Here is a 25,490-nt window from a genome sequence, read left to right as displayed (position 1 = left end):
AAGGCCTACCATAATTCTAGCAGATATACAGTGTGTTTCAATGTACTGTGTGCCTCTCACTGGGGTTTTTTCCTACTTACAACCAAAACGGAGCTTTTTTATTTGGTTGGTTTTTTTGTTTTGGTGTTTTGTTTTTTGTTTGTTTTTTATTTCACAAGAGTCCCTGGGTATTTGGGAAAGGAAACTGATAAACACCACATAAATTACACATGGCCAGTCTGAGCTCCGGGTGGTACAATTAAATATGATTACGATATGCGTTTCTATATCACGGAGGTTCAGCTGGGTTACACTCCGTCACAGCAGGTGCTTGATAGCGTTGGGGACCGGGAGGATTTGGGAAAGGATCTCGATTCTCGGGACGGCGGCACAGTCCATCGCCTGCGGTAGAAAAGGTTACTCACAGGTCAAGCCGCCGAGCCCTGAGGACGGCTCTGAGACAGGCGGGGACAGCGCAGCGGAATGCGCGACACAGCCGACGGACCCACTGCGCTCGTCACCTTCCGCCACTCTTCGTGTAATCCCGGGCAGCTTCGGCCTTTCCCGCCATTCCTCGGCTCCGCTCGGCAGTTTCCGCTCGCGGCTCGTCTCGTTGTCGAGGAAACGCAAAGCATCGCGGAGCGAGTGCGGCCTGCGGCGCGGGCGGTGAGCGTGGGGGCCGGAGAGAGGGCGGCGGGCGCTGCTTGCGGGTGGGGGAGAGCGGGCGAAGGGCTCTGCTCGCAGCAGCCCGCGGCGTGTCGGCCGGCTCTCCATGGTTGTACCCGGGCCCGGCCCGCGACAGCGAGGTTGATGGCGGTCAGGCGGAGGTAATAGGCATTTGAGCTGCTGCCCGCGGGCGGCGGGGGCGGCCGAATCCGCCCGCGGGCGCCAACATAGTGGCGTGGCCCACGTGTTTGTCTTCTTGGAGCTGTGGAGTTTGTGTAGCCCCTTGTTCTGTGCCGGCGAATGGCGGTCACGGCCTGGACGAGGAACCCGCGCAGGGTTTGGTCCACTCCAGGAGCTTCCCACGGCAGCAGCAGCCTGGGCTCTGCCTGGCATAGGCTCCTCACCCCTTCTCCCTCTGCGGGTGCAGGATTCAACCGGGTTTTTGCTTCATCTGTTTTACTAGTTAGGGAAGATTGTACATAGTCATTAACCATCTTTTTGTAGCACAGAGCAATTTTGTACTGTCTTTTTTTTTTTTTTTTTTTTTTTTCCTGGGGCTGGCTCTTTTAAACAATTTCAAATTTAAAAACCAGCATTTCTCATAGGTAGGGATTAAAGGAAAGGCTTTGCTTTGGTAACTTGAGCCTTGACGGAGAGTCTTGTTAAGGCAACTGGGACAGAGAACCCTTTCACCATGTGTGTGGTGACTGGGAGGCTGCTGAGTCCACAGCTCCACAGGTACAGCAAATCAAGTTGCTGTCAACCTCGATTAAATATGCTGGTAGCACTGTGACAGAACATAAAAGCAGCTTTTTCAGTATTGTCCACAAAGATAGAATAGCATATATTTTTTTTCCTGAACGTTGATGATTATTTTGTGAAATATGTGTGCATATTCTGGCTTGCTGCTGTCATTTGCAGTTGTTAATGTTGTCTGTAGTGTTTATCTCTGTGAACCTCATGAAGTTCAATAAGGCCATGTGCAAAGTTCTGCACTGGGTTGAGGCAATCTCCATTACCAGTATAGTCTGAAAGATGAACAGATTGAGAGCAGCTGTGAGGAGAAGGACTTGGGGTACTGGCAGGTGAAAGACTGGAAATGACCTGGCAATGCACACTGGCAGCCCCGATACCCCTGTGTCCTGGGCTCATCACCACAGTGTGGACAGCAGGGAAGGGGGGAATTCTGCTCCTCTGCCCTCCTCAGGTGAGATCTTCAGGTGTATCTCCAGCTCTGGAGCTCCAGCATAGGAAGGACATAGAGCTCGTGGACAGAGTCCAGAGGAGGCCACGGAGGTGCTCCAAGGTCTGGAGCCCCTCTGCTCTGGAGACAGGCCAGAGAGCTTTGGGTATTTAGCCTGGAGAAGAGGAGGCTCTGTGAACACCTGATTGTGGCCTTCTAGTACTTTAGGAATTCATTCAGTGCCAGTAGCTCAGGGTGCAGTTGAGTGCAAACTGCAGGTTGAGCTTTGAATGTCCAGAGCAAGAGGCTGCAAACTGACGACTCTGCATAACACAGGGCATGGGGATCTGTGGCCCAGCCAGGTGAGGGACACTTAGAGCTTCCTCACCCTTAGACTGAAAGGGTGTAAAAGCCTGGGGGTTCCTTTGTTTGGCATTCCTCCTTGGAGATACCAGCTTGAGCTGTAATTTTGTTACTGCACCAAAATTTAATTATTTTAATGATCCAGATGTCTGATACCGCTATGGGAAACCTATGGTTGAGCTGGTAAGGAAAACTGGTCTGACTGTATGGGTGTGGAAGTATAGCTGCTCAGGGGCTTTGGTCCCAGCTCAGGTGGTGCAAGAGTGATTGTCAGGGTGGCTTCTGGATGGTTGGACAGAGAAGTTGTCTTAAAAAGAACTTTATGGGATTTTGTAAGAAAGATGGAGATATCTTCTTACCAGGGCCTATACTGACAGGATGAAGGGCTAATGGTTTAAACTGGCACATGTTAGTTTTAGTTTAGGCATAATGAAGGAGAGTTTTATTGTGAGGGTGCTGAGGCCCTGACACAGGTTGGCCAGAGAAGCTGTGGCTGCCCCCGGATCCCTGGAAGTGTCCAAGGCCACGTTGGACAGGGTTTGGAGCAATCTGGGATAGTGGGAGGAGTCTCTGCCCATGGCAGAGGATGGAACTGGATGAGCTTAAGGTCCCTTCCAATCCAAACCATACTATGATTCCATGAGATCTAACCATTTTTAAGAATTGTTTGGACTGTTTCAAAAGTGTCTGTCAGATGTATCTAATTTGATCTTTGAGACTGAGTACGGGGACTTGGTCATATTCTATTCCAAAATGCAAAATGGTTAACTTTTTCAGAAATTTTATTTTTTTGAAACCGTGGAAAAATAGAACATGCAGTGCCAGAATAGTTTGTAGAGGCAGTGTTTCTTGGTTTTCTTTTTCTTTCTTTGAAGACTTTTTTGAAGAGGCGGCTGTCAAAGCTACAGTGTAAATACATAAGCTAGTAGTAATCATGTGAGTAATGAATTCCTAAGATCACAGCAAGATCTTTAGCAATTGAATATTGGTTCAATTATTTTTACACCACTGAGTAATCCACTTATGTAAGCCATTTATTTATTTGTGTGTAGCAGTCTGCTGCACAATTCTGTGTAGGTATTGCAATGGTGAAGAGTATTTTATATTTGGGGTTGTCCATAATTTATGCAATAGTATCACTGAATCTTGTTTTAGTAAGTGACAGTCTGCCATTTTGAATATACACAGTTTGGCTGAAAATTTTTTCTTGCCATCTATTAATTCCAGAAGTTAAATTAGTGAGTTGAACAAGAGATGCAATTTGGAAACATGATAAACTTATTTCTGTCATTGAAGGGGACTGAAATAGCTGAATAATAATAAGTAATATGTAATAAGTAATATCTATGACTACAGATGCAAGGAACAGCTAAAACAGAAAGTGGTGGCTATAGAGAAGATATTACAGCAGTATGGTTTGTGTGATAAAACTCTTATTTCATAAGAAATGTAGCTATGTTTTCATTTAGGCATGTTACATTTTTATTTTAATCTGAAGTAAAATTCTTTATTATTTCAAATTTTGAGCCCATCTAAAGTTTATAGCCAAATATGGACTAAATCCTTCCTCTCATAGAAGAAAATGAAACAGATAAAATAAGAAGTAAAGTAATAGTATGGACACAGAATTCTGGAACTGTATTGAAGATGTAAGAAAACATTTAAAATACATGAAACCAAGATGAAAAACACTCCAAAATTTATTTGAATGGTTTGTTGGTTTTTTGGTTTTGTTTTTTTGGTTTTTTTTTGGGTTTTTTTTGTTGGTTTTTTTTTTTTTTTGAGTGGTGATAAAACTGGACCCATGCAGTAACACTTTGGGAATGATGAGGATTTTGAAGGATTGTGCAGCTAAAAGTGAGTGGATCTTTTTGGAAGATTAAATGGTTTGCCCTTAGGCTGACTGCTCTTGTCTGCTCTCATATCCTATAGTTGATGCTGTTCCTTGTATGTGTCAGAGGCAAGATACAGAACTCCCAATTTACTGAACAGAGTTGCCCACCTTTCTAAATTAAGTGCCCAGCAAATTAGTTATTTTAGGCGCTGACAGAAGATTTAAATAAAAGAGACATTAAGAGTCTGTTGGTGCCCATTTTCCATGCTGGTGGCTTAAACAAGTCTCACTGCTGTGCATGTGTTCTGAATTTATGGTTTACTTGTGCAGAAGAAGACATCTCTTCCCCTTAAATGTCACAGAAGTCTTTTAAACGTTTCATGCTTGGGGGCTTATTTGTGTGTGTGTTTGTTTGTGTTGTTTTCTTGGGGGTTTTGTTTTGGTTTTCACTGGGTCTTGTCAGGGTTCTGTACCTGGAGAGGGGTAATCCCATGCACCAGTCCAGGCTGGGGGCTGCCCTGCTAGACAGCATCCCTGTGGAGAAGGACCTGGGGGCACCAGCTCCTCTTGACCGGCCATGTGCCCTGGGGCCAAGATGGTCTATGCTGGGGTGTGTGAGGAAAGGCATTTTCAGTGGGTTGGGGAGGGGATCCTGCCCCTCTGTTCAGCCCTGGTGAGGCACATCTGGAGTACTGTGTCCAGTTCTGGGAGCTGGGCCTATTGAGCCTTGAGAAGAGATAGCTGAGAGGGGACCTCATCCCTGTCTGTCCGTGTCTGCAGGAAAAGCTCAGGAGAATGGACCAGGCTGTGCTCCATGGGGCTCAACAATGGCACTAGAGGCAATGGGCAGAAACTGGAACGCAGGAAGTTTCATCTAGATATGAGGGAGAACTTTACTGTGTGGGTGATTGAGCATTGAGTAGGCTGCCCCAGAGAGGATGTGAAGTCTCCCTCATTAGGGATATCCAGAATTGTTTGGACACAATCCTATGCTGTGTGCTCTGGGAAGACCCTGCTTGAGCAGGGAGGTTAAAACAGTTGACCCACTGAACTCTATGATTATTTGCTAGGAATTTGAGGTGTTTTGCTCCAGCTGTTTTTCTTTGTAACTGACCTTACTGGATCCCATGACAAAGTCCAAAGACCATTTCTGTGTATAAATTATTACAGATTATTAGTAATGTCCTCTGTTTCTGACTCACAACACTGAAAAGTGTTTAATTCTCATGTTCTTTTCTGTGCAACATCAGCACTTATTTTTTCATTCAAATGTTGGTAACAGTTCCAATGTAAATAGCAGATAGTGTGATTTCAACAGTACAAGCTCCAAGGTGGTGACAACTGTTGAAGCTTACTTTGAAAGCCCAGACATGAGACTTAACAACATAAAAGAGTTCAATCTGTACATTAATTAACATCTTTGGATATGAAGTACTGGAAGTAGCTTTCTGATAAATACTGAGTTATTTCAGAGTCCATTGAAGCAGGCCAGCAGAAACCACTGGTAAGAGATTGGTACCAGCCTATGCATACTGTGAATCTACAGAGTATGAGGTTCAGTGTTTCTCCATTTTTTTAAAATGCCACTCTGACATTCTCATGTCTGTGTAGTATGTGCAACAAGATGATGCTGTAGTTTTATTTTCCTCCCTATGTTTTAACCCATATATATGTCATTATGTATGGTACATAAATTCAATATATTATAGCATTTACGTAGTGTATCTGTATTATCTGCATAAGCAAACCTGATAGAGATGTTTGTATTCCTTGTACAGGTGTGCAGTCTGAGATAGCTCGTATTTTTATGGCTGTGTACGTGGATCATCGAATAGATGCTCCTGATTCTGTTGCCTCCCCTTCCCATATAGCATGGCACCCACTTCATCCACTCTTGGCAGTTGCTTCCATCAGCACAGCAGCTGGGGGCTGTGTGGATATCTACCTGGAACAGGTGAAAAATCATCAACTTTGCTTTTGCTCTCGATATAGAGTCACAGAATCAAAGGCTGTTTTGGCTTGGAAGGGACCTTTAGGATCATCTTGTCCCAGCCACCTGCCATGCGCAGGCGCACCAACCATAGACCAGGTTGCTCCAAGCCCCATCCAACCTGGCCTTGAAAACTTCCAAAGGTATGAGATGTGTGAGAAGTCACACAGCTTCTCTCAGCAGCCTTTATCATTGTCCTAATTTAAAACTTCACAGTTTTAATCTCTATTTTTGCAGGCTTACTTATCCTCCTGAAATCTCTCTGGGTTTTAATTGCTGTCTATGTCCTGTGCTATATAGAACATAACAGATTCTTCAGCCACTCATTATATGTAGTTTTAAAAAGATCTTCATAAATTAAATTGATCTTTCCTTTGAAATTTGATGTTTACAGTCTATAAGTCTTGTTTGTGATGGTTACTGATTTGCTTTTTGCTTCTCATAGTGTGAGAATTTCAGGCTTATATGTAAATGAACATATGCTTCTGCTTTTTAACTCACTCTTAAGTGAATGGAACATACTAAGAAATGGAAATTGAACAAATGATTCCACCACCTCAAGACTGAACTGATTTTCTGTCTGTAAACAGATATTTCTTTTGCATACTCTTAACTTTTACTTGAGAACCTTATGTAAGACTTTGGTTTGCATAATTTTAGGGAAGTAGCGCTAAAAGGTGCTAAGCAGCAGGCTTACTGAAACTTCTAAGTCTCTTAATACAATAGCCTATAAAATGTGTACTTTACAATGTGTATTCTGAAAAATTGTTATCCAAGTTTAACAAATGGAAAAATAAATACTTAGAGATGTTAAACGATTAACATGAAATATTCTTGCAAACTGTGCCTGAAGGAGGATCTGCCTTTAAGAATTGTTGAAGCATTAGATTATTCTATGTCCTTAGTGATGTGCTTTGTTATTTTTCAATAGATGGAATTTCTTTTTACTTTGAAATGTGCTTAAAGCCTTCTTATATCCTTTATATGGGAGAGAAAGCTTGATATTGACTGGGCTGTGAATTGGAGGGTTTGGCTGCTGAGTTTCCACAGGACTGAGCTCACACTGATTTCTGTTTCCAGGGAGAACATGTGCCTGATTTCCATGTTGAGAGAAGCTTTCAGGTCACATTACTTGCCTGGCACCCTTCCAGACCCATTCTGGCATCAGGATGGGAGACGGGGGGAGTTCTGATACTGAACAAACAAGACAAGGAGCAGCACACTGTACCCTCAAATCACAGTACCAAAATCACAGTCCTGAGCTGGAATACAAGTGGTACCTGCCTTGTGTCTGGAGATGGGGTGAGTAGCTGAAATGCCATGTGGGTTTGATGTAGAACACAGTCTTGGAAGCTCTGAAATAGTATAGGATCATGGAATGGATATCCATGGGGAAGGGAGAGTTGTGTGGGAGAGAAATTTCCTTTCTTTAGGTACAAATAAAAACTGTTAGGGAATAAAATCAAATCTTAGTGGTTTAAGTTTTGCTTAATACTATTCTACAATTAAAGAATATAATTTTTCTTTAAATAAAAATGTGTTGGATCTCAGTGAGTGCTGAGCATTTATGAAGGTTTAAGGCTATTTCATGGATGGGGTAATTGAGGTATAGACAATTTGAATTTTTTTTGCTCCTGTCCATGCACAAATTTTATGGCAGACTCAAGCATAAAGCCTAACTAGCTGTTGAGAAACAAATTCCATCTACAACATATTCATCCATACTGAGTGCAGAGCAGTGCTCACAGGAAACCCATGCTAATCTCTCTTTTTCTGGTTTTATTAATGCATTAAAATTGTGTCAGATTAATTGTATTGGGAAATGTGACACTATTTCTTGATGAGCTGGTTACCCTTTTACATAGTGAAGTGAGAAAGTAGCTATTGAATATTCAGGATTAAGTATTCATAGAAGATTCTGATTTTGCCAGTTCCTGAGTCAACCAATGAAGGAAAAAAGGATTTTTTTCCCTGTATTTTCCATGATACAAACTTGAGCTTGCCCAAAAATTTCAGTTCTGCTCTTACCTATATGTCCGAATTCTTACTGGGGAAGAAAAAATTATTTTAATTCATTGTTTATAAAGTTCTGCTGCTGCATTTGACAGAAATGCAGAAATTCAAAATTAAGTAAAAAGAGAATTTGTCATCTTCTTTATTAGAAAAGAGAAAGTTCTGCCCAGGCAAAAGATGGACCCATCTCAGTGTAGCTGAGGCCTTAATCACAATGAGACAATACATTGATGCAGACAGAGCTTACATTTATGGACAAAATACTTTTCAAATTGATTTCAAACCAGTGTCACTGTGTCACTGGTCTGAGGTGCAGCACAGATATACTTAATTTCCTACATATTTTCCAATAGTTTATTCGTTTATCTTTAATATTTTTCCCATGAGGGTTTATATGTAGGAAACTTCCATTAGGTGAGTGCTGCCAGGATCATGTTCTGCTTATATTAGAGGAAATTATTTAGAAAGAAGATAAATACTTGGATCCTGATTTCATTTCTGTTTCACCCAGAGGGTGGTTGGACATTGGAAAGGCTCCCAAGGGAATGCTCAGAGCTGCAAGGCTTCCAGAGCTCCGTGAGCCTTTGGACAAGCACTTGGGCACAGGGTGGGATTGTTGAGTTGTCTGTGCAGGGCCAGGAGTTGGGCTTAATGCTGTGTGAGTCACTTCCAACTGAGCATATTCTATGATTCTGTCTTCATTGGGATTTCTGTCATCATACATCTTGAAATGCAATAAAATTATTTGAAAATAACTTAATAAAGTTGGAATATGTTACTGTGAAAATCAGAAGCTCTTAATTTGTTTTAAGTAAAACTAACGTGGATGATTTCCAGTTTTGATCACACAGAGGATCTAGGTGCTTTCTATAATGAAAGCCTATTTGTAAAGAAAATTGCTTTAATACCAAGGAACTAAAGCTTTGAGTTTTTAAAAAGTATTGGAACGTTACAGGATAGAATTAGAGAATAAATCTGTTTTGAAAGAACATTTAGATAGATGATAAGGTCAATGTCCTATGTCCTTTAAAAATATCATTTGAAAACAGATGAGTTCTGCATCCTTTCCACTGAGACTTAGGAGAGATTGTGAGCCTTTTTTGTTTCCAATCTCGTGTGCTCCAAACTAAGAATTGAGATTGCAAGTAGGCTATCTGGATACAGGCTGGAATATCTAGAAGGAGATGGAATGAAAGTCAGCTTTAGAAAGCTGCAGGCTTTTCCTTCATCTTATAAATAGTGCAGGTGGTTTTAATTGGGATCCTTGGAAATTGGTGGCATATAAAGTTGATGAAGGAGTGAGAGGAGAAGCCAACAAGTTCATAGGATCCTGTGATTTCCAGAGGTAGCTAGCAAACATTTTATGATCTGCAAGTGTCCTCTTGGGACAGGAGTACAGCAGTGTCACAGTTGCGCAGCTGAGTGGCATTCTTTAAGCTGCAAGACACATTGCACTTAATAAATAGTTTTGGATGGTATAACTATTGCCATCTTACTGTTGAAAAGAAGTTAGAGCTTCTTTTGATCTCAGGGAAAAAAAGGGGATATGTTACTTTGGAAGGACTTGGCTGCATCTTGTGTGGCTTCTAGTTAGAATTGTGAATAAGTGACCACTGCTAACAGTTTTTCACTTCTAGGTAAAGGATGATACTTCATTGAAAACAATAAATTAAAATAGAGCAAATTCTCATGCCACTTTATTGTTGTCTGTCTTAATGAAATAAAATGAGATTGAACTTAATATTGAAAATTGTTACTGTGGTTTTTCATGTTGTGCTTACATGGAAAGTTCCTAAATGCAATTTGGTTTCATAAGCACTAGCATAACAACAACAATAAATAATCGTTTTAGCATTCCAACTGTGAGGCTGTAGTGTAAGTCAGTTTGTTGGAATTTGTCTCCATTCTTTCCAGTCACCAGGGGTCTGTTGCTCCTGAGCTGGCACTGCAGGGTGTGAGTTATGTCAGCACCTGTGCCAGGCTCTAGGGTTGGCCTGTGTTGAGCACTGTTAATTAGCTAAACAGACTTCCTTTCCTTAGCATCTATGATTTTTCTAGTTACTAGATTATTTTTCTAAAAGCAAGTTCTTGATTTTTCTATAAGTAAGTTCTTGAATGTCTGCTCTGAAAGAGGAGGAAAGCACCAGAAATTAAAGATTTTTGCCCTTCGTCTTTTTGCATCCTGTGACTTTACATGTCTAATCATATACCCATGCTGATCTGCATCAGTTTTGCATGCACTTACTGTGCATGTAAATGGGGGATGCATATGCTCTGCTATCCTTTATTTCAATTGCTAAAAAATAAGCTCTCAGACTACTTGCAAGAAAAAATGTGGAAAGGACATTATCAAGACAAATATTTCTTCTGCTACTTGTGGAAGAAAACCAAGACTGTTCAATTTAATTGCTCTGGCAGTGTGATTTAACTAAAAAAGTATAGGACTAACAAGCTATTTTTAGATAATTTTATTTTAAGGGAGCAGATAATATACTTTTAGATACAGCTTTGATTCCCTGTGGCTTAGTTTTAAGTGGGAGTAATTGTATGTGTCGACTAAACAAAAGGAAGGGTGTTGCTCTGTCAATAAAACATTTGTTTTTATGTGCAGTGATTAGCTTGAGTCTGAATTCTCATCTGTGTGCAAAGGGTAATGAATTAACTTGTCTTTTTCTAGCATGGTGTCTTGTTTCTGTGGAAAATGGACCATCGGGGCAGAGTCCAGGGTCCTGCCCTGGTTAAGCAGGAGTATGGGAAATGCTTGTGGCACTGTGTCTTTCGGCCACCCCCTCCTAGCAAGTGAGTATTGGTCCCATCAGAACTCTGCTTTGCCTTGTTCCACAGAAAGAAAGTCCTACCACAAATGAACTATTTTAAAATAAACTAAAAATTGTTCCTGTCCTAACTGCCCTATATTTCCAAGCGCTTCTTCCAGTCTGGTAGCTGGCTCTGTGTCTAGTGTGCAGTAACTGGTCTTCTTTCTCTTCTCCACATCTTCTGTTCATTGCTGTTGACTCTTCTGTCTCAGTTCTTCTAATTAGCAATATTGCTGATTGTGGAAAGCCACAAACACACTGGAAACACTATTATCATTATATTATTGTAAAAAATAATTAAATTAAAAGTCAGTTCTTAAACATTATTATTTCTTTCCTGTCCAAGCAAGAAATAGGAAGCTGCTGTAGTGAAAAAGAAGATTTTTCCTTGTCTGGGCTTTTCTGTTTCACATCTCTGAAAAAATAGTGATGTGTTTTAAAAAAAAAAAGGTGAAACTATGCAAGTGAAAACTAATATAGAAATTTTGTTTTGTATCTTTTTGAGTTTGTCCTTTTTTCAATCAGTGTATGAAACATCTTTGTTCTCTTTATACAATATGCTTTATTAACTGCTCATCCATTCTTTGAGACTGCAACTACAGTTATGAAAATAATTGGGAATGAAGTATATCTCTTTGCAGGGACTTTGTACAGCTGGCAAAAGCAGCTGTGAGTGGTGATGAGAAAGCCTTGGATATGTTTAACTGGAAAAAAGCTGGAATAGGATTGCCTCTGAAAACAGAAATCCAGGAAGGACTCTCCTTCTTTATCACTTTGACAGGTGGTAAGTGCAAAACCACTTTTCCATTTGGCTGGGAAGTTGTTTCCTTAGAGCTTCAAAATAGCTCAGTGCATGATAGTCTTGTTTTAATGTCTGACACTTGGGGTATATTCATATATCCCTCATATTCATATATTCAGTAGGGTAGAGTATTCTATAGGAGTTGTTGAATGTTTGGTAAGAAATGAATAAAACTACTGAAATCTTATCTTCAGGATGGTCTTGTTCACAGGGTCACCTGCTGGGTTAGTCTGGTTCCTGAAGAAGTGTGTATGAGGAAAACAATCTCTAACATACAAGTGTAGATAAAATTAGCTGTTGTTCAAAGCTTCAAATTGCTACATGTGTTGTGGGTTCTTTTGTCTATAAATAGGCAAATTCTGCTAAAACATATGCCTTAAATTCTCAACTTTCTTTTAATTTTTTTCTCATGCTTTGAAATGATGCTTCAGTCTTATGGAACAAAAAAAAATAAAAAAAGTCTGAGAATCTGTTTTGTTAATTTGCTGCCAGATATTGTTTCTTCTCTGCATTTTCCTCTTCCTTGCCTTTTACTCTTCCCTGTCTTTTCCTATCCTTTTTAGTCTTCTGAGTACTAGTTTGCTCTAAGCTAACTTTCTTCCCATCCCATTTTTTTTTTGTGATGCCATCTCTCTGTAATTTGCTCTTTGAACTAGAGCCAGAATGTGTGTGAGAAGTTGCATAATGGGTATTTCTGGTAGGTGATTCAAGTCATCCTGTTGATTCAAGTGTTAACTGTTCTGAAACGTTTCAGTTATGCTGGTTCTGCAGTTCCATTACAATTTGATTCAGTGTTGTACCAAAATTGATAACCCTTGTTTACACCAGTACAGCTTGCAGGAGTGGCATGGGCCAGCTGCGTGGTTGGTTTGTAGTGTACCTTTTTTCAATGTGTGAATACAAGCCTCTTTACTAGAAAGGTACCCTTTAAATGGAAAGTAAACACAGGGTGTTTCATAAAGATTACAAGGAGTGAAACTTTATGAAGCTGTGCCCATTCCATCCTCACCTTCAAAGTTGCTGTTGTGATGGTGCAGAGCCCCATCTAGTGACAGACTGTGTGTCCTGCGGGTGCTGTCCTTGGCTTGGGCGTCTGTCTCGGTTTGAGACAAGTTAGGAGGGAACGTCCTGAAAGGGGCGTCTCCTATGAAAAAAGGCAGGTTTGCAGCACACCTTCCTCCCATCAGACGAAAGGAATTTCTTGGAGAAAAGGGAAAAAAACCTGTTTATTTAACACACAGAGTGCATACAGGCACAGGAACAAGAATGAATAATGTTAGATACTAAAACCTGCTCGCTGCGCTGGAAGCTGGTGCATTTTAGAGCCCTGCTTGGCTTGTCCCGAGGTCCGGTCCGGATGTCCCTGCAGTGTTCCCCCACGGGGCCGTGGCATGGGGCTCCTGGTGGTGGTCTGGTTTTTTGGACTGGAGCAAAGCTAAACAGTTCCAGAAGAAGCCACAGTCCTGGGAAAAACTTCTTGCCTCAGCTAATGAAAAGAAGCTAGCTACAAGCAAAAGGATCTAACTCTCCTCTCTCTTGAGAAAGACTAGAGGGAGAATCTGTGTTTGAATAAAAACTGCCAGAAGAATTCCCCCAGCTTCTCCCCTTTCTAGGACCTAGCTTAAAGTTACAGAACCTGTGTCTAGGCATAAAGCAAACAATAGGGGTACAATATTATAAAGTCACCCCAAGACAGCTTCCTTGTCATACTTCTGAAATTTCAGTCAAATTATACTGTCCGACTGTTCCTTGTGAGCAGCCTCATTGCTTGAATTGGTTTGAGCATATGTATTTTGGACTCAGTTCCTAATTAGTAGTGATCTGCCATAACTCCAAAATGTCCTGTGCAAGACTTGGGGGTGCTGGTGAATGAGAGCTGGACATGCCCCAGCTGTCTGCACTGGCACCCAGAAATTCCCTGTATGCTGGGCTGATCCCGCAGTATGGGCAGCAGGGGATGGGGGGAATTTTGCACCTCAGCCCCACTCAGTTGAGACCCCACTTGTAGCATTGCCTCCAGCTCTGGGGTTCTCGATACAGGAATGACATGGAGCCATTAGAATGAGTCCAGAGGAGGCTATGGAGATGCTTCATGGACTGGAGCCCCTCTGCTCTGTAGCCAGGCTGGGAGAGCTGGGGGTGCTCAGCTGGAGAGGAGAAGGCTCCAGGGAGAGCTCAGAGCCCCTTCCAGTGCGTAAGGGGGCTCCAGGAGAGCTGGAGAGGGACTTTGGAGAGCCTGGGGCAACAGGACAGGGGAATGGCTTCCCTCTGCCAGAGGACATGGTTAATGGGATATGGGGAAGGAATTGTTCACTGTGAGGGTATGGAGGCCCAGGCACAGGGTGCCCAGGGAAGCTGTGGGCCCCTGGATCCCTGGTAGTGTTCACCAGGCTGGATGGGACTTGGAGCAACCTGGACTAGAGGGACATGTCCCTGCCTGTGGCAAGAGGGTTAAAAAGACATTAGTTTTCAAAGTCATTTCAAACTCAAAGTGTCCTTTGATTTAAGATGAGGATATCTATGCAGGGTTTTATTGCAGGGAGAAAATAAAGCAGTGGGACAGGACTTGGAATTTCTTTTTTTATATAGCTGGAATGTGGGGGATGGTAATATATTTGCAAGAGTTTTGGAAATGTAAACATTCTTTTTAATCAGATCATGTCTCTTACATTTTAGTGTGGATTCTTAATGTTCATTCTTATACACTTGTTTTTTTTCTGATTAAGCTTTTGGGGGAAGATACTATTGAATTTAATAGGTTTTTTGATTTGTGGTGTAAAATGTTGCCCTTATATAATACTGTGATTTGCTAAGAAATTATGTGGATGTGGCTTGGGATCTGTCAGATTTTGATGACGTTGGTTTGTGTTGGAACTCAAAATGTCCCTCAGACATTTTTGGAGGTTCCAGACCTTGGTCAGAAGCGTTTTAGACCCTGTCAGGCAGCTGGAAACAGCTGTGATTTTGAGTTTGAGCCATGGAATGAGTTACCAACTTTGAAGGTGGAACAAGCAGTCACAAAGGGTTAGATAGTATAGTAGAAGTAGTTACAAAGTAGAGGGGAAAATTTTTTAGTATTGTACAAGGGGGGTTTAGCACCTGTACAGGGAGGTTTTTTACTTTGTACATGGGGGTCAGAAGTTCTAAGATGGAGGAAAGTGGGCCAATCCTGTTCTTCCTCCTTCTTCTTCCTTACCTCCATGTTCTTGGTGATGCTGGCACTCATGGATTGGTTTAGAGTAGAAAAGCACCTTTTAACATAGGTAGTAGGTATTGGGGAAAACCTGTAAACATGTAACATGTAATATGTCATATAAAAGATAGCAGCAGCTCTGGGCGGGGGGAGAGAAGAAGAAGACAGCAGGCAGAGAGGGCATCAGGAGTGTGTGTGTCTCTGCCTAGGCTGCTGACCAAACAGCCACAGCCTGCGAAAGCAATCTTTCAGATAACTAGCAATAAACTGCCTTGAGACCGAACAACAAGAGGCTGCGGAGTTTTTCTTTGGAAGCACGGGTTGGAGGAGAGACTTTACCACTACACAGAACCCCTGAACCAGGCCAGGGGTTCCGACAGGTTTGGGTGATTTTTGTAGCATCTCTACTGCTTGTTGGGGGTTTCGCTGCCCAAACCCATGCATTCAACGGGCCAAGGCCAATTGTATGAGATTAAATAAGGCAAAATGCCATGTGCTGCACTTAATGTGACAGCAACCCCATGGAGTGCTCCAGGCTTGGGGAAAAGTGGCTGGAAAGTGCCCAGCAGGAAAGGCCCTGCCCTGCTGGTGACAGCAGCTGAACCTGGGTCCAGGTGCAAGGTCAATGGCACCTGGCTTGGATCAGCCATAGTGTGGCCACAGGCCCAGCACAGAGACCATCCTCTGTTCTGGATGCTGTTAAAGCACCTTGATTCCAGGCCTCTCACAACAAGAAAGACCTTAAGGGGCTAGAGTGTGTCCAGAGAAAGGAACAGAGCTGGAATAGGGTCTGGAGCACAAATCTGAAGGGGAGCAGCTGAGGGAGCTGTGGGAACTCAGCCTGGAGAAAAGGAGGCTCTGGGTGGGCATTCTGGCTCTGCCCAACTCCCTGACAGGAGGCTGCAGGCAGATGGGTGTTTGGGCTCTGCTCCCAGGGAGCAAGGAACAGGACAAGGGGAAACAGCCTCAAGTTGTGCCAAGGGAGGGCAGACTGGAGGAAGGAATTTCTTCACAGGAAGGGTTGTTAAATGTTGGAATGGGCTGCCCAGGGCAGGTGGAGTCATCATCCCAGGAAGTGTTAGAAAATAACTAGATGTGACACTTTATTATATGGTTATTGGGTATGGTACTACTTGATCAAAGGTTGAACTTGATGATTTTGGAGGTCTTTTCTAACCTTAATGATTCTGTGATTCTATGATGATAGAGTAGTACAACTTAATGACATTATAACGGCTTTTAAAATGTTGATAGGTGCATTAGTTACCGATGTCAGTGTTTTTAGAAAAACACTGTCCCATTTGCCAGTCAAATTACGGATTAAAGCTGAATTTGGTGCGTGGAGCAGTGTTTCCTAAACAATGAAGAACTTCAGGTTCGCAGTTTTCTGTCATCTAAACTCTGCTGTAAATTGAACCAATTCTTAGCTGCCATTCTTCTTTCACAGATTTTTTTCTAAGACTGAAGATTTCGGAAGCTATCATTCATACAGAAAGTTTACTTGCCTTTAAAATTATTTAAAGTATTTCTCTTTGGATTTTCTAAATGAGGAAAAATATGCTTTGGTTTATTGCTCTGTCAGCTATTGTACTCTCTGTGCTGAGACGAACTAGAAAACAAAAGAATTTTTGTTATTTTTACATTTTCAGCACTTGAGGAATGTTTTATTAAGGTAGAAAGTATCAACTTTGGTTTTTGTAGCTAAAAGCCGTGAACTATAATCTGTACCTTGTTTATTTGTTCTACAGGTTCTGTGCACTATGTGAATGAGAAAGGGAGGTCAAGGCAGGTATTGTCTATGGACAGTCTGGTCCGAAAGCTCCTGTTGCTAGAGGAAAGAGATGTTTTACTTGTAATAACAGAGACTCTGCAGTTGTCCTTACATGCAGTTTCTCCCGAGGGAGAGGCAGAAGAACTCATGAAGGTAAGAGTCATACTACAGGGTAAAGTTGCAATATTTATTCTTTGTAAGTTTTTTGTTTTTTGATTATCACTATTTTGTTTTCAAATGAATCAACTCTCATATTTGTTTCTCAGACAATATGTTGATGAGGAAGCAAAAATAGCTTATCTAAAAGTGGACTAGAATGATGTGTTACTGAACTTGGAAAGATGGTTTTCATCTCGTCTTTCTGTTTTTTCATAGTTCTTTTCATTTTGACTCTATCTTAGTTCTTTTACGCTTACTTTCAGTTTCTTAGTGAGTTTGAGAAAAATCGGAAATTCCAATTGTCCTGGTTGCAGAGGTAGGCGGTGCTTATCACCATGTAGGTGCAACTAAGTTATTCTACACCACCTATATCATCACCGTTTTCAGGGACAAAATGCACACACCCCGTAAGTGGGCACCATTCTGTCTTGCTCTCTCTCCTGGAAGGGTTGTCAGCATCAGCCCTACAGACTCTTGTCTTCTGCTCCTGCCATCCACCCTCCTCCTTTTTCTCTGAGGCACAGCTGTGGGATATGGTGCTGAAAGGAAAGCAGCAGAACACAGAACTGACGTGTGCTGAATGGCAGCACCAGTGGGGAGACTGTGGGCAGGGGACAGCCAAAGGGAGCCCAGCCGAGCCCATTCCTAAGCCAGGCCAAAAGGAGTGCAGCAGAATTTCAGGGAAGTGGCAGCAACCTGTAGGAGCTGTAGGATCAACCCCAAGTATGGTGGAGCAGTAGAAGAAATGGTGCAGGCACTTGTGTGGAACTGAGCCCAGCAAGGCTGCAGTGTGACCCATCTTGGATGACCCAGCTTTCGGGAGGGTCTGTTTGCCATTGTTGTTAGTTGTCTTGGCCTGGGAGGGGCAGGAAGCTTCTTGCCGTACTGTTTTTGTTTGCAACAGCATGCGGGAGCCTGGGGAAGTCACATAGATGCAACCTATGGGGAGCATCCACCATTTCGGTTTTGGTCTCAGCAGCCACATAAAACTATTTTTTTTGGCTGAAACACCTTCTGGTTTTGGATATTTTTTAAAATTCATATTGCTGTTGTTACTTTGCTTTTCTTATTCCATTGCTTTTTGCTTTCAGTAAATTATCTCGGTCCATAGTCTCTGCACGTGTCCCTCCCTTACTAGAAGGGAAAGGAGAAGGGCCATGGCTTATTTGACATTTAATTTTTTGCTGGTGTTAAGCCACCACATTTAATTGGTGCCAAAGATAAGACTCAAGAGGATTGAAATAACTCTGATGTAAGCATTTGTGTTTTAGGTAGAGAGCTCCCTGGTCCTAGTGTTGCTTGTTCTGTTCATGTGGGTGTGATACCTAACCCTGCATATACTCTCGTATATGCACTATGTTTCCACCTGTCCTAGTTTAGGGCAAATTTGGGGAAAACCCTCTGGAAGGAGCCCCCAGAAAACAAATCCCCACGGCCCCTCCCCACCCACCTGGTTCAGGGAAAAATTTCCTCAGAGAGAAGTGGAAAAGAACCTGTTTATTCAACGAACAAAGCACTCCCCAGCACCAAAACAATTAACAACACCAGATGACAACAAAACTCTTTCACCACTCTGAAGAGATGAACAAATCCAGAAAGTCTTTCCTGGGAGTGGTCGCCCGGGTCTGGGCACTGGGGATTGCTCTCCAACACTGGGGATGGCTGCTGCAGATCACAAAATGCAGGCTCCTGGTGTTCCTTGGTGTTTCCCAGATCCCAGTCCAGAGCAGGTTGGATGGTATTCAGGAAGAGGAAAGGAAAAGCAACAGTCCAGGGAAAGAATTGGACTGCTTAGCTAAACTAACTAGGAAGCAAAGGCGGAAGCAGAAGCAAGCAAAGCAAGCAAGCCAAGCAAGCAAGCAAGCAAAGCAAAAGCCAGCCAGCACTAGCCTTTTCTAGACAGCAGACCATGGGGGGAGGTGAACCAGCTGATAACAAGACAAAACAAACCTTCCCTTTCAGAGTCAGTTCTGAAAGCACATAACATAATATCAAACATAAACAGAACACAGGATTGGAGATACAAACACCATAACGTCACCCTAGGACACCACCACAGTAACCTGTTTCACAGTGATCTGGGAAGCATGCCCTCTTTGATATGTCTACTAGGTTTCTTCTGTCCAGTGTACACCATGTTAAGACTTAGGACAGAGAATTCTAGAGAAGCTGTCCAGAAACATATCCTGGGATGCATAGTCATTAGTGGTGTGGCATATGGGAGAAAATGGGCCAGCTTTTGAAAGAGTACTCTACTCCTGGTTCAGAAGTTCACCCCTGAACAGCTACAGGGCCCTGATAAAATGTTTGAAAGAGAATTGCTGTGGCAGTTCCAGAGAGGAGTGAAGTTATGGAATGTGCTGGACCCTGGCTACTATTTACTGGACACTACTTGTTTCTACACAGCACCTTCAGAGGGAGGAGGAGGAAAGCAAAGCAACAGGCACGATGGCCATTCAAACTGCAGGTTGTCCACAAGAACAACCTGTGGTAAGAGCAGTTGCCTGTATTCAGAAGAAGAAATCCAAGACAAAATCAGTTCATGTAGTGAGAAAAGGAAGCAGGGCCCTCACAACAGGAGGAAGACGCAGGGCCAGAGATAATCACCCAAACCCTATCCTTGAGTGAGCTGTGAGACATGCAAAAAGATTTCAGCCTCCAATCAGGGGAGCCCCCGGTGACCTGGGTGCTCTGATGCTGGGCTATTGTGGTACGCGATATGGAATTAGATGATAGTGACACTTTGCAACTGGGATCCATGTCGTGGGATGCAAGTATTGACCAGGGCATTGGGAAAAGACCAGAATGTCTCAGCCTCTGGATGCAGCTCCTATCAAATGTGAGGAAAAGGTTTCCTCGGAAAGATGACCTTTTAGTGCACTGAGACAAGTGGAACACTATGGAGCAAGGTATCTGGTACCTGAGAGAATTAGCTGTACGGGAGATGATATTTTCAAATAATGAGCAATTCCCTACTAATCCAGACAACATCCAGTGTTCACGAAACATATGGTAGAAATTCCTACAGAGTGTGCTGGTGTCATATGCTGGCTTATTGGGAGTGATGTCATAGAAAGAAGGAGAACAAAATGTGGACTATTTGGTTACCAAACCCTAGATACATGAAAAACCTATCTCCACCCCATTATGGGCCCGTGTCTCCTCAGTGGAAAGACTGACTGAGGACCTCCAGAAATTAAAAGAGGAAATTAAAGAGAAAATGTCTCACATCCTGCCCTGTGCTATTACAAAATGCTGCTTGTGGGTAGATCCCAAACCTTCACTTTTCTAAAATGGTTTTTTCTTTTTATCCAAGAGAGAAAAAGACTGGACACTTGTGTATTACAGTGGTGTCTGCTTCTTATTGATCATTACTTATGTTTGACTAGAAGTAAAATCTGGAATTTCACATTTTAAAGGAATCTTTCTTAAATTCTAAGAGAAGTTCTAGTGCAAGACTAAAATCCTGCTCCTTATCTACTTTATTAACCCACTACAAGGTTTCTTGTACTAAATTTATACATTGCAGTCTTGATGCATTTTATGGTGATCATTGTCGGAATCATCTGAATTCACTGTCTGAATATGTCTGTCAGAATTGACAGATAGGTCTAGTTATTTTCATATTTTTACATTTTAGCCAAAATGTGCAGTTCAGATGCTTAGTGTCCTTCAGCATGCTCCTCTGACCTTATGCAGATGTACTTATTTGCTTATGGTTGACAGGTGAAGTTAAGTGGGAAGACTGGTCATTCTGCAGACATGATTCTAGTAGACCACAGCTTGGTTGTTACAGCATTAGGTGAGACAGTCATCAGGTAAGAATGAAAGTTGTTTTGGCTGCCCCTGAAAAGGGCCAGCTAAAAGGTACAGTCTGTAGTGAACTGAGTATTTTGCCGAAATTCTGGTTGGGTTTTTTACCAATAATGAAAAACTCCCAATATTTTCTAATTTTGTTTGTAAAATTAAATTGAGGAATGAAATGAAATTTTTTTTCTCAAGGTCCGAAACTAATTTGGTATGGCTTGCTTTCTCTCTAGGTATTTTATGTTGTCAAGGAAGTGCTACCTACACTGTTCCTTCCTTGAGTGCTGTTATTGCTTTCTTCTGAAAATAAATCCAGTTGGGGGTTTTGCATGAGAATACAGCCCCTTTACCATTCTTGCCGATATTATTTTCTGATCCATGGAATACTCATGACATCAGCAACCAGAAAACAAAGTGTTTACTTTTCAGGACGTTTATTTTACTGTAGTATTAGACAAATATTTCAATTACTTCTTTCCCTAATTATTCAAAGTATGTTGCATTGCCATGCTGTTATGTTAATGTGTTCTGTAGTTTTACCTTTTTTGCAATCTTGTCTTCCTTGTTTTTACTATGACCTGCTCTACCTATTCCTCTAACCTTTTGGGTGGGTGGGAGTGTTCCATTAATATCAGTATTTCCCTTTATTGAGCCTGTTTGTTACTTCTGTTCATTTTGTGAGAATGCATTAAAGACCAAGTATCAAGAAGGATTAGCTTCATGGCAGTATTTAGTTCTAGAAAATAAATCTGGAATCCATAGGACTACTAACTAACCCAGGAATATTCTTAAAACAGACAAGGAAGCATAATTATGGAGGAAGAAAATTGCAACTATCCCTCACTTCTTTCTCTTTTTTTAAAGCTGCACTTCCTTCTGACTTCTTTCTTCATAGGAGAATATCCCTAAACATGCTGCAGATTAAAAACTCAAAGGAAAAGGAAGGAGATTGTTAAAAAATTAAATCATCTAGGTATTGTGGATGTAGTAAACTAATGCCTTGTACAGCATCCTATTGATTGTGTTTGGCAAGACACCTGGAAAGAAAAGCATTGTTAATGCTCTTGTTTTGTGTGCCTTAGGTTCTGGGATTTGGATCAAGATGAGAACTATGTGCTCTCCCTAGATATGCAATTTGGCTTTGAGGGGGGAGAATGTATTAACTGTGTATCTTACTGCAGTGCTAAAGGTGAGAAATAACATGGCAGCCTGTGATCTCTGGTCCTAAACCTTGTCAAACCTCAGCCTTCCATGCCCTGTAATAATTTCAGTATGTTTGTCTTGTGACTGAGGATCTCAGTGGTAGTATGTGATGTTGAAGATTTTAGTTTGGTTCGAAAATACGCCTTGAAAGGTGCAGGGAAATCATTCGATACTCAATTACACTTGGACTCACTGTGGAGCTGTCTTGTGGTGCATGAGCTGGATTCCCTTTGACATGAGTACCCCTGGAGTGCACCTAATGCACTCCAACGTGTTTTGGGCATTCAATCTACAAGCCTGCACTACAGCTAGTGCAAAATAGAGCTTAGTGACATGTATTGTGTGTCTGCCAAGTCCTTACAACAAATCCTTTCTACAGACCTGCTCCTGGGCATCACCTTGTTTGCTAGTGTAGCACAGCTGGTATTTGCTGCAATAGTTTTCAGTGGTTGATTGCCCAAAGTGACTACAAAACTAGCTATTTAAAAATAAACACAAGCCATTGGAGGAATGGCTGCGGTCACTTGGTTTGTTCTACTAGAGAAGAGGAGACTGTGTGGCACATGCATGGGGCAGATCCGACCTCTGGCTTTTATGAGCAGTGACAGGACCCAAGGGATCAGCCATAGCTGTGTCCAGCCAGGGGAGGGTTAGACTGTATATCAAAAGTTTCTCCCCCCAGAGGGTGGTCGGGCTCCCCAGGGAAGTGGAGATGACCTCAAGGCTGCCAGAGGTAAAGAAGTGTTTGGACAACACTCTCAGACATGTGTTGGGATTGCTGGGACTGTTCTGTGCAGGGCCAGGAGCAGGACTGGATGACGCTTGGGGACTCTTCCAGCTCAGGGTATTCAATAGTTCTATATTCTAAGAAAAGGTTAAAATGAAGTAATTGTCTGATGCATTTAAAAAAATCACTTCATCTGGTAGTTTAGATGTACCTTACCATGTGGAACTTCTCCCATTGTTTCTCCAGAAAGGTTCTCCAGTATAGGACTAGGATGTTGGTTTGCAGTGAGGAGAGAAATGCTGCTGTTGGAAAGTGGCTTCTCAGTACCTGAGAACCAGAGTTCGCTGGCTGTTGCATTGTGTAATGTGGGTTTGTTTTGAAGTCCAATATGAAATGCCTGAAATGTTTGTGAATGGCAGGTATCTTGGCAGCTGGAACTAGCAAGGGGAGAGTAGCAATGTGGAAGAAAGCAGCAGGATCTCATCAGAGCACATGGACTTCAGAGGGCAAGGAGAAGTGGAAGTTCCAGGCATCTACAGAACTTGAAGGAAATGTCACTCAGATAAAGGTAAGAAAGGAAGGAGCCTCCTTGAATGTTAGTGGACTTCACAAACCTTAGATGAATAGACCATCTTTGTGAAACTGATGAACATGATCTCTATCATATGGGTATGTGTTCCAGCAGAGGCTGGTCCTCCTTCCAAGTAGGAGGAAAACCCCTGAGAATCAAATAACTTTTAAAATTGAAGTGGGCAGAAATACTCCCTGTTTGTAGCTAGTCTCTCCATCATGTGGCTCACTGGCAAAGCATTTGGATTCAGCTGCTTGAAATTATTTTCTGAAAAAAAAGGATTATCAGGAATGTCAATTTTACTTAAATTTATTAAAAAGGCAAGAAAATCTGATGAAAATGAATTATTTTATTAATTTTTTTTTCTATTTGTCACTTTCTTAATGTAAAGTTTCATCTCACTGGTAGTTGTAAAAATTAAAAAATGGATTTACAACAAAATATTCTTTGGTGAGATGTGCCATCTAGAAAGGAATGCTATATATTTTAACATATTGTCTGTTAAACATCAGGATGCAGCATTTTTATTTGGAATATTTTAATTTGTTACAATGAAGTTAAACTGTCATTCTATGCCTAATAGCATTTTGATATGCACAGAAGATACATGCTGAGTATAACAATAGTAAATTTAAATTTAAAAAGTTTTATATTAATGAACAGCTTTTCTTTTTTTTGCCATCAGCATTCTGCTAAAAGTCAAAGCTTGTGCTTTAGGTTCTCCAACATCTTTGGCTATTGGGTTTTATACCATATTGTTAGGTTTTTTCAATTTTTGAATGTTTTCGTTACACTTTACATCATTCTGTTGCTGTGCTTCATATGTGAGAACAATCCTCATTATTTTTATAAGGAAAGAAAATAAAATGTATCTGGTGACTTTCAAGAGAAAGTAATTTTATATTTGCTATTATTCTGTTTTCTCTTAAGTGTGGAAAGTATTTTAAAAGCAATGGTATTTGCTTGCTCAGTGTTGGTATAGAGTGAGGGCTTGTAGCACGATCCTACTTACAAAGTTAAAACAGAAGTGCTGTGAAAATGGAGAATCCAAGTATTTTATTAACAAGCTTCAGTAACAAAAGATCCAGGATATAGGAAATAATGTGTGCTGTAAGTATCTCGTACGTCTCCTAATAGATGGAGGTGATTGTGTCAGCTTTCCCATTCAAGCCTTTCCAGGTAACAGGGGGCATGAGACTGAGAGGTAGATCTAACTGTGGACAGGATCTCCCAGGTCATCCATGATAGTGGAACATGCACTGCCATCAAACAGGCCAAGCAGGTGAAGCCCTTATGGTATGGTGGGTGGTGGTCCAGTATAAATATGGGGAGGCAGAACGATTACATCACACTGCCTCAAACCTGCCAAGGCAAGAGCTACATGCTCACAATGGTAGAAGCCACCACTGTGTCCTAGTTTAGGGCAAACTGGGGAGAAAACCTCTGGAAGGAGCCCCCAGAAAACAAACCCCCACAGCCCCTCCCTTCCCCCACCACCTGGTTTGGGAAGAATTTTCTTGGAGAGAAGTGGGAAAAACCTGTTTATTTAACGAACAAAGCACTCCCCAGCACAAAAAAAAAAAAAAAAGGAACAACACCAGATGACAAAAAAACTCTTTCACCACTCTGAAGAGATGACAAGTCCAGAAAGTCTCTCTTGGGAATGATCACCTGGGTCTGGGCGCTGGGGATTGCTCTGAGCACTGGGGATGTCTGCTGCAGATCACAAAACGCAGGCTCTCTGTGTTCCTTGGTGCTTCCGAGGTCCCAGTCCGGAGCAGGTTGGAATGATATTCAGGAAAGGGAAAGGGGAAGAAAAAAAAAAACAGTCCAGGGAAGAAATTGGACTGCTTAGCTAAACTAACTAACAAGCAAAAGCAAAAGTAAAGGCAAAAGCAGAAGCAGGAGCAAGCAAGCAGAACGAGCAAGTGAAAGCAAGCCAAGCCAGCCAGCACCAGCCTCTTCTAGACAACAGACCATGGGGGGAGGTGAGCCGGCTGATAACAAGACAAAACAAACCTTCACTTTCAGAGTCAGTTCTGAAAGCACAGAACACAATATCAAACATATACCGAACACATGACTGGGGATACAAGCACAATAATGTCACCCTATGACACACTGGATGGTTGGAGACGTACCCTGTGCCTCACATTACTGCCTGGAACACTATCCTGGGCCTTGAGAAGCAGGTCCTGTGGAAGAATGGTATCACTGAGAGAATTGAGTCTGACAACAGTACTCATTTCAAGAACAGCCTTATTAAACACCTGGGCTAGAGAAAGTGGTATTTAGTGGGCATACCACATTCCTTACCATGCACCAGCTGCTGGGGAAGTTGAGCAGTGCAATGGACCACTAAGAACAAGATTGGAGGCAATGGGACATAGAACCTTCAAGCAGTGAGATCTGC

At 42.0% G+C, this 25,490-nt stretch overlaps 1 protein-coding gene across 7 annotated transcripts in view; it reads left to right on the top strand.

Moving 5' to 3' along the window:
* The first annotated feature begins 339 nt into the window (after window positions 1-339).
* Window positions 340-25,490, top strand: part of IFT140 (intraflagellar transport 140) — an 83,752-nt gene continuing 58,601 nt past the window's right edge. For 2 of the 7 annotated variants that reach the window (XM_002190187.7, XM_012576451.5), the window contains exons 1-9: window positions 510-645; window positions 5,804-5,979; window positions 7,096-7,317; window positions 10,706-10,827; window positions 11,486-11,628; window positions 16,588-16,763; window positions 20,496-20,587; window positions 21,659-21,765; window positions 22,926-23,074. In XM_002190187.7, the coding sequence (XP_002190223.5) occupies window positions 5,833-5,979; window positions 7,096-7,317; window positions 10,706-10,827; window positions 11,486-11,628; window positions 16,588-16,763; window positions 20,496-20,587; window positions 21,659-21,765; window positions 22,926-23,074 (1,158 nt within the window). In that variant the 5' untranslated portion in view covers window positions 510-645; window positions 5,804-5,832. Of the gene's footprint in view, window positions 646-681; window positions 807-5,803; window positions 6,159-7,095; window positions 7,318-10,705; window positions 10,828-11,485; window positions 11,629-16,587; window positions 16,764-20,468; window positions 20,588-21,658; window positions 21,766-22,925; window positions 23,075-25,490 lie in introns of those variants that run through there. The other 5 variants (XM_012576460.5, XM_072935509.1, XM_030284736.4 and 2 more) reach the window with 5 other exon arrangements.

Source organism: Taeniopygia guttata, chromosome 14, assembly GCF_048771995.1.
Source record: "Taeniopygia guttata chromosome 14, bTaeGut7.mat, whole genome shotgun sequence".
In the NCBI taxonomy this organism is placed as follows: Eukaryota; Metazoa; Chordata; class Aves; order Passeriformes; family Estrildidae; genus Taeniopygia; species Taeniopygia guttata.
This window is presented reverse-complemented; position numbering and strand designations above follow the sequence as displayed.